Below are 15,000 nucleotides of genomic sequence, written 5' to 3' on the forward strand. Positions count from 1 at the left end.
CTCTATCTCACCCCCTCTCTCTCGCTCTCCTTCAGCCAAATTATTCAGGCTGCTTTGAGCTCCATCTTCAAAGAGCTCATTTTAGTCTAACCTTGCCCTGGGAAGTTAAACCCCAGAGAAAGAGGAGAAATCGGATGGAAAAAGTAGACGATTATGTGAAGAGCGTTGGTAGTCTTGAGGTTTCAGGGTTGGGGAGCTCAGCGAAGGCTCCTTCCATTATGTGACGTCTGAATATAGATTGTGCCCTGGTCATCCTCATTTGTTTATGAAGCAAGATGTGTCTGTGATCATTCAGAGACTCCCAATTATTGATCTAGTATTTTAAGCTTGGAATATCTTGTTGCTCCTTTCTATGTTTGACTCTGTAATAATCACTTATCTTTATTGGCATGGGAAACATATGTTTACATTGCCAAAGCAAGTCAAATGGATAAACAAAAGTCAAATAAAAAATATTACACACAAAAGTTCCAAAAGAATAAAGACATTTCAAATGTCATATTATGTGCAAATAGTTAAAGTACAAAAGGGAAAATAAATAAATATGGGTTGTATTTGCAATTATGTTTGTGCTTCACTGGTTGTCCTTTTCTTGTGGTAACAGGTCACACATCTTGCTGCTGTGGTGGCACACTGGCATCTCACCCAGTAGATATGGGAGTTTATCAAAATGTGATTTGTTTTCGAATTCTTTGTGGGTCTGTGTAATCTGAGGGAAATATGTGTCTCTAATATGGTCATACATTTGGCAGGAGGTTAGGAAGTGCTGTTCAGTTTCCACCTCATTTTGTGGGCAGTGTGCAGGTCTGCCTTCGGCTGCCTTTCTCAATAGCAAGGCAATAGCAAGGCAATATTAATGTGGGTCAGTCACAGAGGTCAGGTACTCTGCCACTGTGTACTCTCTGTTTAGGGCCAAATCGCATTCTAGTTTGCTCTGTTTTTTTGTTAATTCTTTCCAATGTGTCAAGTAATTATCTTTATGTATTCTCATGATTTGGTTGGGTCTAATCGTGTTGCTGTCCTGGAGCTCTGTGGGGTCTGTTTGTGTTTGTGAAGAGAGCCCCAGGACCAGCTTGCTTAACCCTTGTGTTGTCTTAAGGGTAAAAAAAAATGACCCGCCACTATGTTTAACAGCAGAATCCCCTAAATTATATTTTTTCAAGTTGAAATTTGATGACTTTTCCGAGAGTGACCCCAACATGACCCCAACATTAGAAAAAGTGAAACATCATGTTCATGTTTCCAGGGTACAAAGATTGTCTTTGGGTCATTTTTGACCCGGCAGTTATAAAATCATTTACACACCACAAAAACCACAAAAACCACAAAGACACACACAATGAGAAATGTAGATGATGTGTGCTACTGATTGAACTCAGCCAGCAGCTCCTGAAGAGGAAGATCACTATGGTTGGCACAGTTAGAAAGAACAAGCCTGAGCTCCCCCCTGCACTCCTCGCAACAAGGGGGAGAGAGGCTTTCTCATCAAAGTTTGCCTTTATCCCCACTACCACTCTAGTTTCTTACCTCCCAAAGAGGAACAAGAATGTGGTCCTCCTGAGCACACTGCAAAAAACGGCTGAGATCAGTGATCGTGAGGACAGGAAACCAGACATCATCGTGGACTACAATCACAACAAAGGAGGCGTGGACAACCTGGACAAGGTGATTGGAACTTACAGCTGCAGGAGGATGACTGCCCACTGGCCCCTGGTCATCGTCCATAACATCATTGATGTGTCCTCATACAATGCCTTTTTGATATGGAACAAGATCGACACTACCTGGATGCCTGATAAGTGGAACAAGAGGAGGGTGCTCCTGGAGCAGCTGGGAAAGGCACTTGTAACCCCACACATTCAAAGAAGGGAGAGCCTCCCCCGCACAGCAGCCTCTGCAGCACTTGTGTATCTTGTCCTGATCCACCTGAGGCTGCAGCTGGGGCAGGCAAGAGGAGGAGATTCCTATTCTGCCCCCCAAAGGAGGACTGTAAAACAAATACTATGTGCTGCACATGTGAGAAATACATCTGCAAAGTCCATGCACACACACTTTCATACTGTCCTACATGTGCTAATTAGAGTTGATTGATTTATGTTCTTCACATTTTTGAATTGTATCTATTATCTAATTTTATTCTTATTTATTGTTGTTGTTTATACACTTTGTGGGTGGGGGCAAGGGGTAAAAAAATGGGAGAAGACTAGTATTTTGTAGTTGAATTCCTCATTGTACAGTACAGTCGTAGCCAAACGTTTTGAGAATGACACAAATATACATTTTCACAATGTCTGCTGCCTCAGTTTGTATGATGGCAATTTGCATATACTCCAGAATGTTATGAAGAGTGATCAGATGAATTGCAATTAATTGCAAAGTCCCTCTTTGCCATGCAAATGAACGGAATCCCCAAAAAACATTTACACTGCATTTCAGCCCTGCCACAAAAGGACCAGCTGACATCATGTCAGTGATTCTCTCATTAACACAGGTGTGAGTGTTGACGAGGACAAGGCTGGAGATCACTTTGTCATGCTGATTGAGTTCGAATAACAGACTGGAAGCTTCAAAAGGAGGGTTATGCTTGGAATCATTGTTCTTCCTTTGTCAACCATGGTTACCTGCAAGGAAACACGTGCCGTCATCATTGCTTTGCACAAAAAGGGCTTCACAGGCAAGGATATTGCTGCCAGTAAGATTGCACCTAAATCAACCTTTTATCGGATCATCAAGAACTTCAAGGAGAAAGGTTCAATTGTTGTGAAGAAAGCTTCAGGGCGCCCAAGAAAGTCCAGCAAGGGCCAGGATCGTCTCCTAAAGTTGATTCAGCTGCGAGATCGGGGCACCATCAGTAGAGAGCTTGCTCAGGAATGGCAGCAGGCAGGTGTGAGTGCATCTGCACGTACAGTGAGGCGAAGACTTTTGGAGGATGGCCTGGTGTCAAGAAGGGCAGCAAAGAAGCTACCTCTCTCCAGGAAAAACATCAGGGACAGACTGATATTCTGCAAAAGGTACAGGGATTGAACTGCTGAGGACTGGGGTAAAGTAATTTTCTCTGATGAATCCCCTTTCCGATTGTTTGGGGCATCCGGAAAAAAGCTTGTCCGGAGAAGACAAGGTGAGCGCTACCATCAGTCCTGTGTCATGCCAACAGTAAAGCATCCTGAGAGCATTCATGTGTGGGGGTTGCTTCTCAGCCCAGGGAGTGGGCTCACTCACAATTTTGCCTAAAAACACAGCCATGAATAAAGAATGGTACCAACACATCCTCCGAGAGCAACTTCTCCCAACCATCCAGGAACAGTTTGGTGATGAACAATGCCTTTTCCAGCATGATGGAGCACCTTGCCATAAGGCAAAGTGGCTCGGAGAACAAAACATCGATATTTTGAGTCCATGGCCAGGAAACTCCCCAGACCTTAGTCCCATTGAGAACTTGTGGTCAATCCTCAAGAGGCTGGTGGACAAACAAAAACCCACAAATTCTGACATACTCCAAGCATTGATTATGCAAGAATGGGCTGCCATCAGTCAGGATGTGGCCCAGAAGTTAATTGACAGCATGCCAGGGCGGATTGCAGAGGTCTTGAAAAAGAAGGGTCAATAATGCAAATATTGACTCTTTGCATCAACTTCATATAATTGTCAATAAAAGCCTTTGACACTTATGAAATGCTTGTAATTATACTTCAGTATTCCATAGTTGTTACGAATCCCGCCGAAGATGGTGCCTCTTCCCGTTCGGGCGGCGCTCGGCGGTCGTCGTCTCCGGCCTACTAGCTGCCACCGATCCCCTTTTCTGTTTCATTTAGTTTTGTCTGATTTGTTGCACCTGTTTTGTGTTTAGGTTTATTGTGAGCTATTTAAACCCAGTTGGCCCGCCGACTTTTGTGCGGGCTTGTTTTTCTATTTATGGTGTCGTATTTTTCTTGTGGTGTCTGTTCCCTGTGGATTTTGTCCTGTTTGTTTTGGACTGTACTTGACGCGCCCTTGGATGTGTGGCGTTGCCGTCTCATTATATATATTTTTGGAATATTAAATCCACTTACTACCCTGCTCTCTGCGCCTGACTCCTTCATCACCACTATTGGAATTGTGACAATAGTAACATCTGACAAAAATATCTACTGAATACACTGAAGCAGCAAACTTTGTGGAAATTAATATTTGTCATTCTCAAAACTTTTGGCCATGACTGTATATAAGAATATATTGCTATGTTGCCAAAAAAGTTCAATACTTATTGTTTCCCTTCAATAAAATGTATTCAAAACTACTTTCTGCACATTTCTGCTACTTTCTTAGGCTATACAAGTGCTATCTCTTGCAAAAAAATGTTTTTACACCTATGCAGTACCTTAAGCAATAATAATAATAATAATAAACCTTTACTTCAGTAAAGAAAACAATTATGACAGATGTGTTGTAAAACAAACCGAGAGGTGTCCACTGATTAAATGCAGTCTTTCTGCATTGTGAAGAGGGAAATCCAAGACTTTCACAAAGTTTGTGTTGAATGACCGGTTGTTTCTTCATGCAAAATAGATTTGGGGTTTAAAATTCAATTAAGCTGCTTTATTTTAGGGGTTTAGTGAAGGCGGATAATTTTTTACCCTTGTGCCAAGGGGAGTATACAGAATGTTAAGACCACACAAAGTTTAAGGGACTCTTCTCCAGGTTCATCTCTGTAGGTGATGGCTTTGTTATGGAAGGTTTGGGAATCACTTCCTTTTCAGGTGGTTGTAGAATTTAACGTCTCTTTTATGGATTTTGATAATTAGCGGGTTTCGGCCTAATTCTGCTCTGCATGCATTATTTGGTGTTTTACTTTGTACACGGAGGATATTTTTGCAGAATTCTGCATGCAGTCTCAATTTGGTGTTTTTTCCATTTTGTGAAAATCTTGGTTGGTGAGCGGACCCCAGACCTCACAACCATAAAGGGCAATGGGTTCTATAACTGATTCAAGTATTTTTAGCCAGATCCTAATTGGTATGTCAGATTTTATGTTCCTTTTGATGGCATAGAAGGCCCTTCTTGCCTTGTCTCTCAAATCGTTCACAGCTTTGTGGAAGTTACCTGTGGCGTTGATGTTTAGGCCGAGGTATGTATAATTTTTTTTGTGTGCTCTAGGGCAACAGTGTCTAGATGGAATTTGTATTTGTGGTCCTGGCAACTGGACCTTTTTTGGAACACCATTATTCTTTTCTTACTGAGATTTACTGTCAGGGTCCAGGTCTGACAGAATATGTGCAGAAGATCTAGGTGCTGCTGTAGGCCCTACTTGGTTGGTGACAGAAGCACCAGATCATCAGTAAACAGTAGTTATTTAACTTCAGATTCTAGTAGGGTGAGGCCTGTTCTAGTGTCCTCGCCAATTTCTTGATATATATGTTGAAGATGGTGGGGCTTAAGCTGCATCCCTGTCTCACACGACGGCCCTGTGTAAAGAAATGTGTGTTTTTTGCTAAATTTAGCCGTATGCTTGTTGTTTGTGTAGATGGATTTTATGATGTCGTATGTTTTTTCCCCACCACTTTCCATCAATTTGTGTAGCAGACCCTCATGCCAAATTGAGTCATAAACTTTTTGGAAGTCAACAAAGCATGAGAAGACATTTCCTTTGTTTTGGTTTGTTTGTTTGTCAATTAGGGTGTGCAGGGGGAATATGTGGTCTGTCGTACAGTAATTTAGAAAAAAGTAAATTTGACATTTGCTCAGTACATTGTTTTCACTGAGGAAATGTACACGTCTGCTGTTAATATTAATGCAGAGGATTTTCCCAAGGTTGCTGTTGACGCATATCCCACAGTAGTTTTTGGGGTCAAATTTGTCTCCACTTTTGTGGATTGAGGTTATCAGTCCTTAGTTCCAAATATTGGAAAAGATGCCAGAGCTGAGGATGATGTTAAAGAGTTAAAGTTTAGCCAATTGGAATTTGTGGTCTCTATATTCTATAATTTCATTGAGGATACCATCAACACCACAGTCCTTTTTGGGTTGGAGGGTTTGTATTTTGTCCTATTTTGTCATTCAATGTAATTGGAGAATCCAGTGGGTTCTTGTAGCGGTCCAAGGTGTGGCTGGTGTAGGGAGTCAGGCGCAGGACAGCAGATATGAGTGATTAAAGTACTTTACTCAAAAAATACAAATATACAAGGCAACAATGATAGCCCACAAACACGGACCGAATTACAATGAGCAATCACTCACCACATGGGGAACAGAGGGTTAAATAATAAACAAGTCATTGGTTGAGTGAAGCCAGGTGTGATAAGACAAAGACAGAACAAATGGAAAATGAAAAGTGGATCGGCGGTGGCTAGAATGCCGGTGACGTCGACCGCCAAACGCCGCCCGAACAAGGAGAGGGACCAACTTCGGCGGAAGTTGTGACAGTTCTGGTAGTCTTTAATAGATGATTATAAGATTTCTAATTGATCATGTATATGTTTTTGCTGTTTGTTCTTTTGTTATAGAGCATAAAATATTGGAGAAGTGGTTTAACCACACATCTCTGTTTTGGATAGATAACTCTTTGTGTGGTTGTTAGTGTGTTCCAATTTTCCCAGAAGTGGTTTGATTCTATGGAATCTTCAATTACATTGAGCTGATTTCTGACATGCTGTTCCTTCGTTTTCCGTAGTGTATTTCTGTATTGTTTTAGTGACTCACTATAGTGAAGGCGTTAGACTCAGGTTTTCTGGGTCTCTATGTTTTTGGTTGGATAGGTTTCTCAATTTCTTTCTTAGGTTTTTGCATTCTTCATCAAACCATTTGTCAATGTTGTTAATTTTATTAGTTTGTCTGCACATTTTTTGATTTGATAGGGAAACTGAGAGGTCAAATATACTGTTTAGGCTTTCTACTGCCAAGTTAAAACTTCACTGTTACAGTGAAATGTTTTGTCCAGGAAGTTGTCTAAAAGGGATTGAATTTGTTGTTGCCTAATTGTTATATGGTAGGTTTCCACACTACTTTCCTTCCATCTATAGCATTTGTTAATATTGTGCAGTTCCTTTGGCTTTGATGCCTCATGATTGAGTATTGCTCTGTTCAGGTAGACTGTGATTTTGCTGTGATCTGATAGGGGTGTTAGGGGCTCACTGTGAACATTCTGAGAGACTGGGTTGAGGTCAGTGATAAAGTAATCTACAGTACTACTGCCAAGGGATGAGCTGTAGATGTACCTACCGTAGGAGTCGCCTCAAAGCCTACCGTAGATTACCATTTACAGACCCAGTGTGCAACAGAGCTGCAGGAGTTGTGACCCATTTTTATTGGTTGTTTTGTCATAGTTGTGTCTAGGGGGCATATTTGGAGGGAATACTGTCACCTCCAGGTAGGTGTTTGTCTCCCTGTGTGGTGAGAGTGTCAGGTTCTTGTCCAGTTCTGGCATTTAGGTCGCCACAGACTACTACATGTCTCTGGTCCTGGAAATGGTTGATCTCCCGCTCTAGGATAGAGAAGCTGTCATTGTTAAAGTATGGGGAATCTATTGGGGGGATATAGGTAGCACACATCAAATCAAATCAAGTTTATTTTATATAGCCCTTCGTACATCAGCTAATATCTCGAAGTGCTGTACAGAAACCCAGCCTAAAACCCCAAACAGCAAGCAATGCAGGTGTAGAAGCACGGTGGCTAGGAAAAACTCCCTAGAAAGGCCAAAACCTAGGAAGAAACCTAGAGAGGAACCAGGCTATGAGGGGTGGCCAGTCCTATTCTGGCTGTGCCGGGTGGAGATTATAACAGAACATGGCCAAGATGTTCAAATGTTCATAAATTACCAGCATGGTCAAATAATAATCAGGAGTAAATGTCAGTTGGCTTTTCATAGCCGATCATTAAGAGTATCTCTACCGCTCCTGCGGTCTCTAGAGAGTTGAACACAGCAGGTCTGGGACAGGTAGCACGTCCGGTAGACAGGTCAGGGTTCCATAGCCGCAGGCAGAACAGTTGAAACTGGAACAGCAGCAAGGCCAGGTGGACTGGGGACAGCAAGGAGTCATCATGCCCGGTAGTCCTGACGCATGGTCCTAGGGCTCAGGTCCTCCTCCGAGAGAGAGAAAGAAAGAGAGAAGGAGAGAATTAGAGAGAGCATACTTAAATTCACACAGGACACCGGATAAGACAGGAGAAGTACTCCAGATATAACCAACTGAACCTAGCCCCCCGACACATAAACTACTGCAGCATAAATACTGGAGGCTGAGACAGGAGGGGTCAGGAGACACTGAGGCCCCATCCGATGATACCCCCGGACAGGGCCAAACAGGAAGGATATAACCCCACCCACTTTGTCAAAGCACAGCCCCCACACCACTAGAGGGATATCTTCAACCACCAACTTACAATCCTGAGACAAGGCCGAGTATAGCCCACAAAGATCTCCACCACAGCACAAACCAAGGGGGGACGCCAACCCAGACAGGAAGATCACGTCAGTAACTCAGTAACTCAACCCACTCAAGTGACGCACCCCTCCCAGGGACGGCATGAAAGAGCACCAGTAAGCCAGTGACTCAGCCCCTGTAATAGGGTTAGAGGCAGAGAATCCCAGTGGAGAGAGGGGAACTGGCCAGGCAGAGACAGCAAGGGCGGTTCGTTGCTCCAGAGCCTTTCCGTTCACCTTCACACTCCTGGGCCAGACTACACTCAATCATATGACCTACTGAAGAGATAAGTCTTCAATAAAGACTTAAAGGTTGAGACCGAGTCTGCGTCTCTCACATGGGTAGGCAGACCATTCCATAAAAATTGAGATATATAGGAGAAAGCCCTGCCTCCAGCTGTTTGCTTAGAAATTCTAGGGACAATTAGGAGGCCTGCGTCTTGTGACCGTAGCGTACGTGTAGGTATGTACGGCAGGACCAACTCGGAAAGATAGGTAGGAGCAAGCCCATGTAACGCTTTATAGTTTAACAGTAAAACCTTGAAATCAGCCCTTGCCTTAACAAGAAGACAGTGTCTAGCTAGCACTAGAGTAATATGATCAAATTTCTTGGTTCTAGTCAGGATTCTAGCAGCCGTATTTAGCACTAACTGAAGTTTATTTAGTGCTTTATCCGGGTAGCCGGAAAGTAGAGCATTGCAGTAGTCTAACCTAGAAGTAACAAAAGCATGGATAAATTTTTCTGCATCATTTTTGGACAGAAAATGTCAGATTTTTGCAATGTTACGTAGATGGAAAAAAGCTGTCCTTGAAACAGTCTTGATATGTTCGTCAAAAGAGAGATCAGGGTCCAGAGTAACGCCGAGGTCCTTCACAGTTTTATTTGAGACGACTCTACAACCATCAAGATTAATTGTCAGATTTAACAGAAGATCTCTTTGTTTCTTGGGACCTAGAACAAGCATCTCTGTTTTGTCCGAGTTTAAAAGTAGAACGTTTTCAGCCATCCACTTCCTTATGTCTGAAACACAGGCTTCTAGCGAGGGCAATTTTGGGGCTTCACCATGTTTCATTGAAATGTACAGCTGTGTGTCATCCGCATAGCAGTGAAAGTTAACATTATGTTTTCGAATGACATCCCCAAGAGGTAAAATATATAGTGAAAACAATAGTGGTCCTAAAACGGAACCTTGAGGAACACCGAAATGTGCAGTTGATTTGTCAGAGGACAAACCATTCACAGAGACAAACTGATATCTTTCCGACAGATAAGAACTAAACCAGGCCAGAACTTGTCCGTGTAGACCAATTTGGGTTTCCAGTCTCTCCAAAAGAATGTGGTGATCGATGGTATCAAAGGCAGCACTAAGGTCTAGTAGCACGAGGACAGATGCAGAGCCTCGGTCTGACGCCATTAAAAGGTCATTTACCACCTTCACAAGTGCAGTCTCAGTGCTATGATGGGGTCTAAAACCAGACTGAAGCATTTCGTATACATTGTTTGTCTTCAGGAAGGCAGTGAGTTGCTGCGCAACAGCTTTTTCAATTTTTTTTGAGAGGAATGGAAGATTCGATATAGGCCGATAGTTTTTAATATTTTCTGGGTCAAGGTTTGGCTTTTTCAAGAGAGGCGTTATTACTGCCACTTTTAGTGAGTTTGGTACACATCTGGTGGATAGAGAGCCGTTTATTGTGTTCAACATAGGAGGGCCAAGCACATGAAGCAGCTCTTTCAGTAGTTTAGTTGGAATAGGATCCAGTATGCAGCTTGAAGGTTTAGAGGCCATGATTATTTTCATCATTGTGTCAAGAGATATAGTACTAAAACACTTAAGTGTCTCTCTTGATCCTAGGTCCTGGCAGAGTTGTGCAGACTCAGGACAGCTAAGCTTTGGAGGAACATGGGGACATTTTTTGTTGTTGAGATAATTTCCATATTAACTTCTTGCCAGATGTAAAATGTTCCTGTTTTGACTTCTCTCTCGCTCTCCCTATCTCTCTCTCTCTCTCTCTCTCTCTCTCTCTCTCTCTCTCTCTCTCTCTCTCTCTCTCTCTCTCTCTCTCTCTCTCTCTCTCTCTCTCTCTCTCTCTCTCTCTCTCTCTCTCTCTCTCTCTCTCTCTCTCTCTCTCTCTCTCTCTCTTCCAGCCACGTCCAATGGTTCAGTCGAAGGCCTGGAGAACAGAGAGGGAGGAGTCTGTAAGACCAGGGCCATGAAAGTTATCATGAAGGTCGGACAAGGTAAACAAAGAAACGCCTTCATTAATTGATATATCTGACAACAAACAGTACATGAATGTGTTTCTCCATGTGTTGCACTCTAAACTCTCCTATATGTGTACACATTAAACATTCTCCCTTCCTCAAAGTTTTATTTGCAGTACTGTAGACACTAACTGAGTTTAGGCCTGGCACACACCTTCAATGCAGCCCAGTTCTTCACATCTATGTAAAATCCCAGTGCCCTAACAGTGTGTATCAGTGTGTAACCTTGAGGATAACTGTATTGGTGTACATGGTCACAGTGACTTCACTGTATCCTCCATTCTGACACAGCACGGGCCTTAGCATTTTAGCATGCAAATACCATCATACATTATTCATATAATCTCTCACTGTGAATATTTAAAACAGCACACACGCACAAACACACACACACATAAACACTCACTCACACACACACACACACAACCTCCTGCTGGTGGACTTTCGTATCGTCCGTCTTGCGAAGGGAGCTAAATGTCAGCATATTCAGAGTTGAATTGGGTCCCTAGACGAGAGAGAACACTTTACTGCACGTGCTTAGTCCACCAAACGCCACTTCACTTGAGGATCAGCACTGATCAAATCAGATCGTCTGTAGCCTCTCATAGACTATAACACGTACAGTATATTATGAATCAGTCAAAACATAGCAAGGTAGCGCTGACTACTGCTGGAAACCGTAATTACACTACTGCTGGAAACCGTAATTACACTACTGCTGGAAACCGTAATTACACAACTGCTGGAAACCGTAATTACACTACTGCTGTAAACCGTAATTACACTACTGCTGGAAACCGTAGTTACACTACTAGAGGTAATTACACTACTGCTGGAAACTGTAGTTACACTACTGCTGTAAACCGTAATTACACTACTGCTGGAAACCGTAATTACACTACTGCTGGAAACCGTAATTACACTACTGCTGGAAACCGTAGTTACACTACTAGAGGTAATTACACTACTGCTGGAAACCGTAATTACACTACTAGAGGTTATTACACTACTGCTGGAAACCGTAATTACACTACTGCTGGAAACCGTAATTACACTACTGCTGGAAACTGTAGTTACACTACTGCTGTAAACCGTAATTACACTACTGCTGGAAACCGTAATTACATTACTGCTGGAAACCGTAATTACACTACTGCTGGAAACCGTAGTTACACTACTAGAGGTAATTACACTACTGCTGGAAACTGTAGTTACACTACTGCTGGAAACTGTAGTTACACTACGTCTGGAAACCGTAATTACACTACGTCTGGAAACCGTAATTACACTACTGCTGGAAACCGTAATTACACTACTGCTGGAAACCGTAATTACACTACTGCTGGAAACCATAATTACGCTACTGCTGTAAACCGTAATTACGCTACTGCTGTTACCCTAATTACACTACTGCTGTAAACCGTAATTACACTACTGCTGTAAACCATAATTACACTACTGCTGTAAACCGTAATTACACTATTGCTGGAAACCGTAATTACACTACTGCTGGAAACCGTAATTACACTACTGATGGAAACCGTAATTACACTACTGCTGGAAACCGTAATTACACTACTGCTGGAAACCATAGTTACACTACTGCTGGAAACCGTAACAACACTACTGATGGAAACCGTAATTACACTACTAGAGGTAATTACACTACTGCTGGAAACCATAGTTACACTACTGCTGGAAACCGTAATTACACTACTGCTGGAAACCATAGTTACACTACTGATGGAAACCGTAACAACACTACTGATGGAAACCGTAATTACACTACTAGAGGTAATTACACTACTGCTGGAAACCGTAATTACACTACTGCTGGAAACCGTAATTACACTACTGATGGAAACCGTAATTACACTACTGCTGGAAACCGTAATTACACTACTGCTGGAAACCGTAATTACACTACTGATGGAAACCGTAATTACACTACTGCTGGAAACCGTAATTACACTACTGCTGGAAACCGTAATTACACTACTGCTGGAAACCGTAGTTACACTACTGCTGGAAACCGTAATTACGCTACTGCTGGAAACCGTAATTACACTACTGCTGGAAACCGTAATTACACTACTGCTGGAAACCGTAGTTACACTACTGCTGGAAACCGTAATTACGCTACTGCTGGAAACCGTAATTACACTACTGCTGTAAACCGTAATTACACTACTGCTGGAAACCGTAATTACACTACTGCTGGAAACCGTAATTACACTACTGATGGAAACCGTAATTACACTACTGCTGTAAACCGTAATTACGCTACTGCTGGAAACCGTAATTACACTACTGCAGGAAACCGTAATTACACTACTAGAGGTAATTACACTACTGCTGGAAACCATAGTTACATTACTGCTGGAAACCGTAATTACACTACTGCTGGAAACCGTAGTTACACTACTGATGGAAACCGTAATTACACTACTAGAGGTAATTACACTACTGCTGGAAACCGTAATTACACTACTGCTGGAAACCATAGTTACACTACTGCTGGAAACCGTAACAACACTACTGATGGAAACCGTAATTACACTACTGCTGGAAACCATAGTTACACTACTGATGGAAACCGTAACAACACTACTGATGGAAACCGTAATTACACTACTAGAGGTAATTACACTACTGCTGGAAACCGTAATTACACTACTGCTGGAAACCGTAATTACACTACTGATGGAAACCGTAATTACACTACTGCTGGAAACCGTAATTACACTACTGCTGGAAACCGTAATTACACTACTGATGGAAACCGTAATTACACTACTGCTGTAAACCGTAATTACACTACTGCTGGAAACCGTAATTACACTACTGATGGAAACCGTAATTACACTACTGCTGTAAACCGTAATTACACTACTGCTGGAAACCGTAATTACACTACTGCTGGAAACCGTAGTTACACTACTGCTGGAAACCGTAATTACGCTACTGCTGGAAACCGTAATTACACTACTGCTGTAAACCGTAATTACACTACTGCTGGAAACCGTAATTACACTACTGCTGGAAACCGTAATTACACTACTGATGGAAACCGTAATTACACTACTAGAGGTAATTACACTACTGCTGGAAACCAAAGTTACATTACTGCTGGAAACCGTAATTACACTACTGCTGGAAACCGTAGTTACACTACTGATGGAAACCGTAATTACACTACTAGAGGTAATTACACTACTGCTGGAAACCGTAATTACACTACTGCTGGAAACCATAGTTACACTACTGCTGGAAACCGTAACAACACTACTGATGGAAACCGTAATTACACTACTAGAGGTAATTACACTACTGCTGGAAACCATAGTTACACTACTGCTGGAAACCGTAATTACACTACTGCTGGAAACCATAGTTACACTACTGATGGAAACCGTAACAACACTACTGATGGAAACCGTAATTACACTACTAGAGGTAATTACACTACTGCTGGAAACCGTAATTACACTACTGCTGGAAACCGTTAGAGATATAAACAAACTGTTCCCTTTACAACAGTTAGAGATATAAACCAACTGTTCCCTCTACAACAGTTAGATTGATAAACCAACTGTTCCCTCTACAACAGTTAGAGATATAAACCAACTGTTCCCTCTACAGCAGTTAGAGATATAAACCAACTGTTCCCTCTACAACAGTTAGAGATATAAACCAACTGTTCCCTCTACAACAGATTGATAAACCAACTGTTCCCTCTACAGCAGTTAGATTGATAAACCAACTGTTCCCTATACAACAGTTAGAGATATAAACCAACTGTTCCCTCTACAACAGTTAGAGATATAAACCAACTGTTCCCTCTACAACAGTTAGATTGATAAACCAACTGTTCCCTCTACAACAGTTAGAGATATAAACCAACTGTTCCCTCTACAACAGTTAGAGATATAAACCAACTGTTCCCTCTACAACAGTTAGAGATATAAACCAACTGTTCCCTCTACAACAGTTAGATTGATAAACCAACTGTTCCCTCTACAACAGTTAGAGATATAAACGAACTGTTCCCTCTACAACAGTTAGAGATATAAACCAACTGTTCCCTCTACAACAGTTAGAGATATAAACCAACTGTTCCCTCTTCAACAGTTAGAGATATAAACCAACTGTTCCCTCTACAACAGTTAGAGATATAAACCAACTGTTCCCTCTACAACAGTTAGAGATATAAACCAACTGTTCCCTCTACAACATTTAGAGATATAAACCAACTGTTCCTCTACAACAGTTAGAGATATAAACCAACTGTTCCCTCTACAACAGTTAGATTGATAAACCAACTGTTCCCTCTACAACAGTT

The 15,000-nt window shown here is 42.0% G+C and overlaps 1 protein-coding gene across 1 annotated transcript in view; it reads left to right on the top strand.

The window, feature by feature from the left end:
* The window catches only part of LOC139574745 (ephrin-B1-like), a 158,651-nt gene that overhangs the window by 132,193 nt on the left and 11,458 nt on the right, over nt 1-15,000 (top strand). Inside the window, exon 3 of the mRNA XM_071399595.1 lies at nt 10,542-10,634. Within this exon, the coding sequence (XP_071255696.1) occupies nt 10,542-10,634 (93 nt within the window). The remainder of the gene's footprint in view (nt 1-10,541; nt 10,635-15,000) is intronic.

The sequence above is a fragment of the Salvelinus alpinus genome, chromosome 4, assembly GCF_045679555.1.
Source record: "Salvelinus alpinus chromosome 4, SLU_Salpinus.1, whole genome shotgun sequence".
Lineage (NCBI taxonomy): Eukaryota > Metazoa > Chordata > Actinopteri > Salmoniformes > Salmonidae > Salvelinus > Salvelinus alpinus.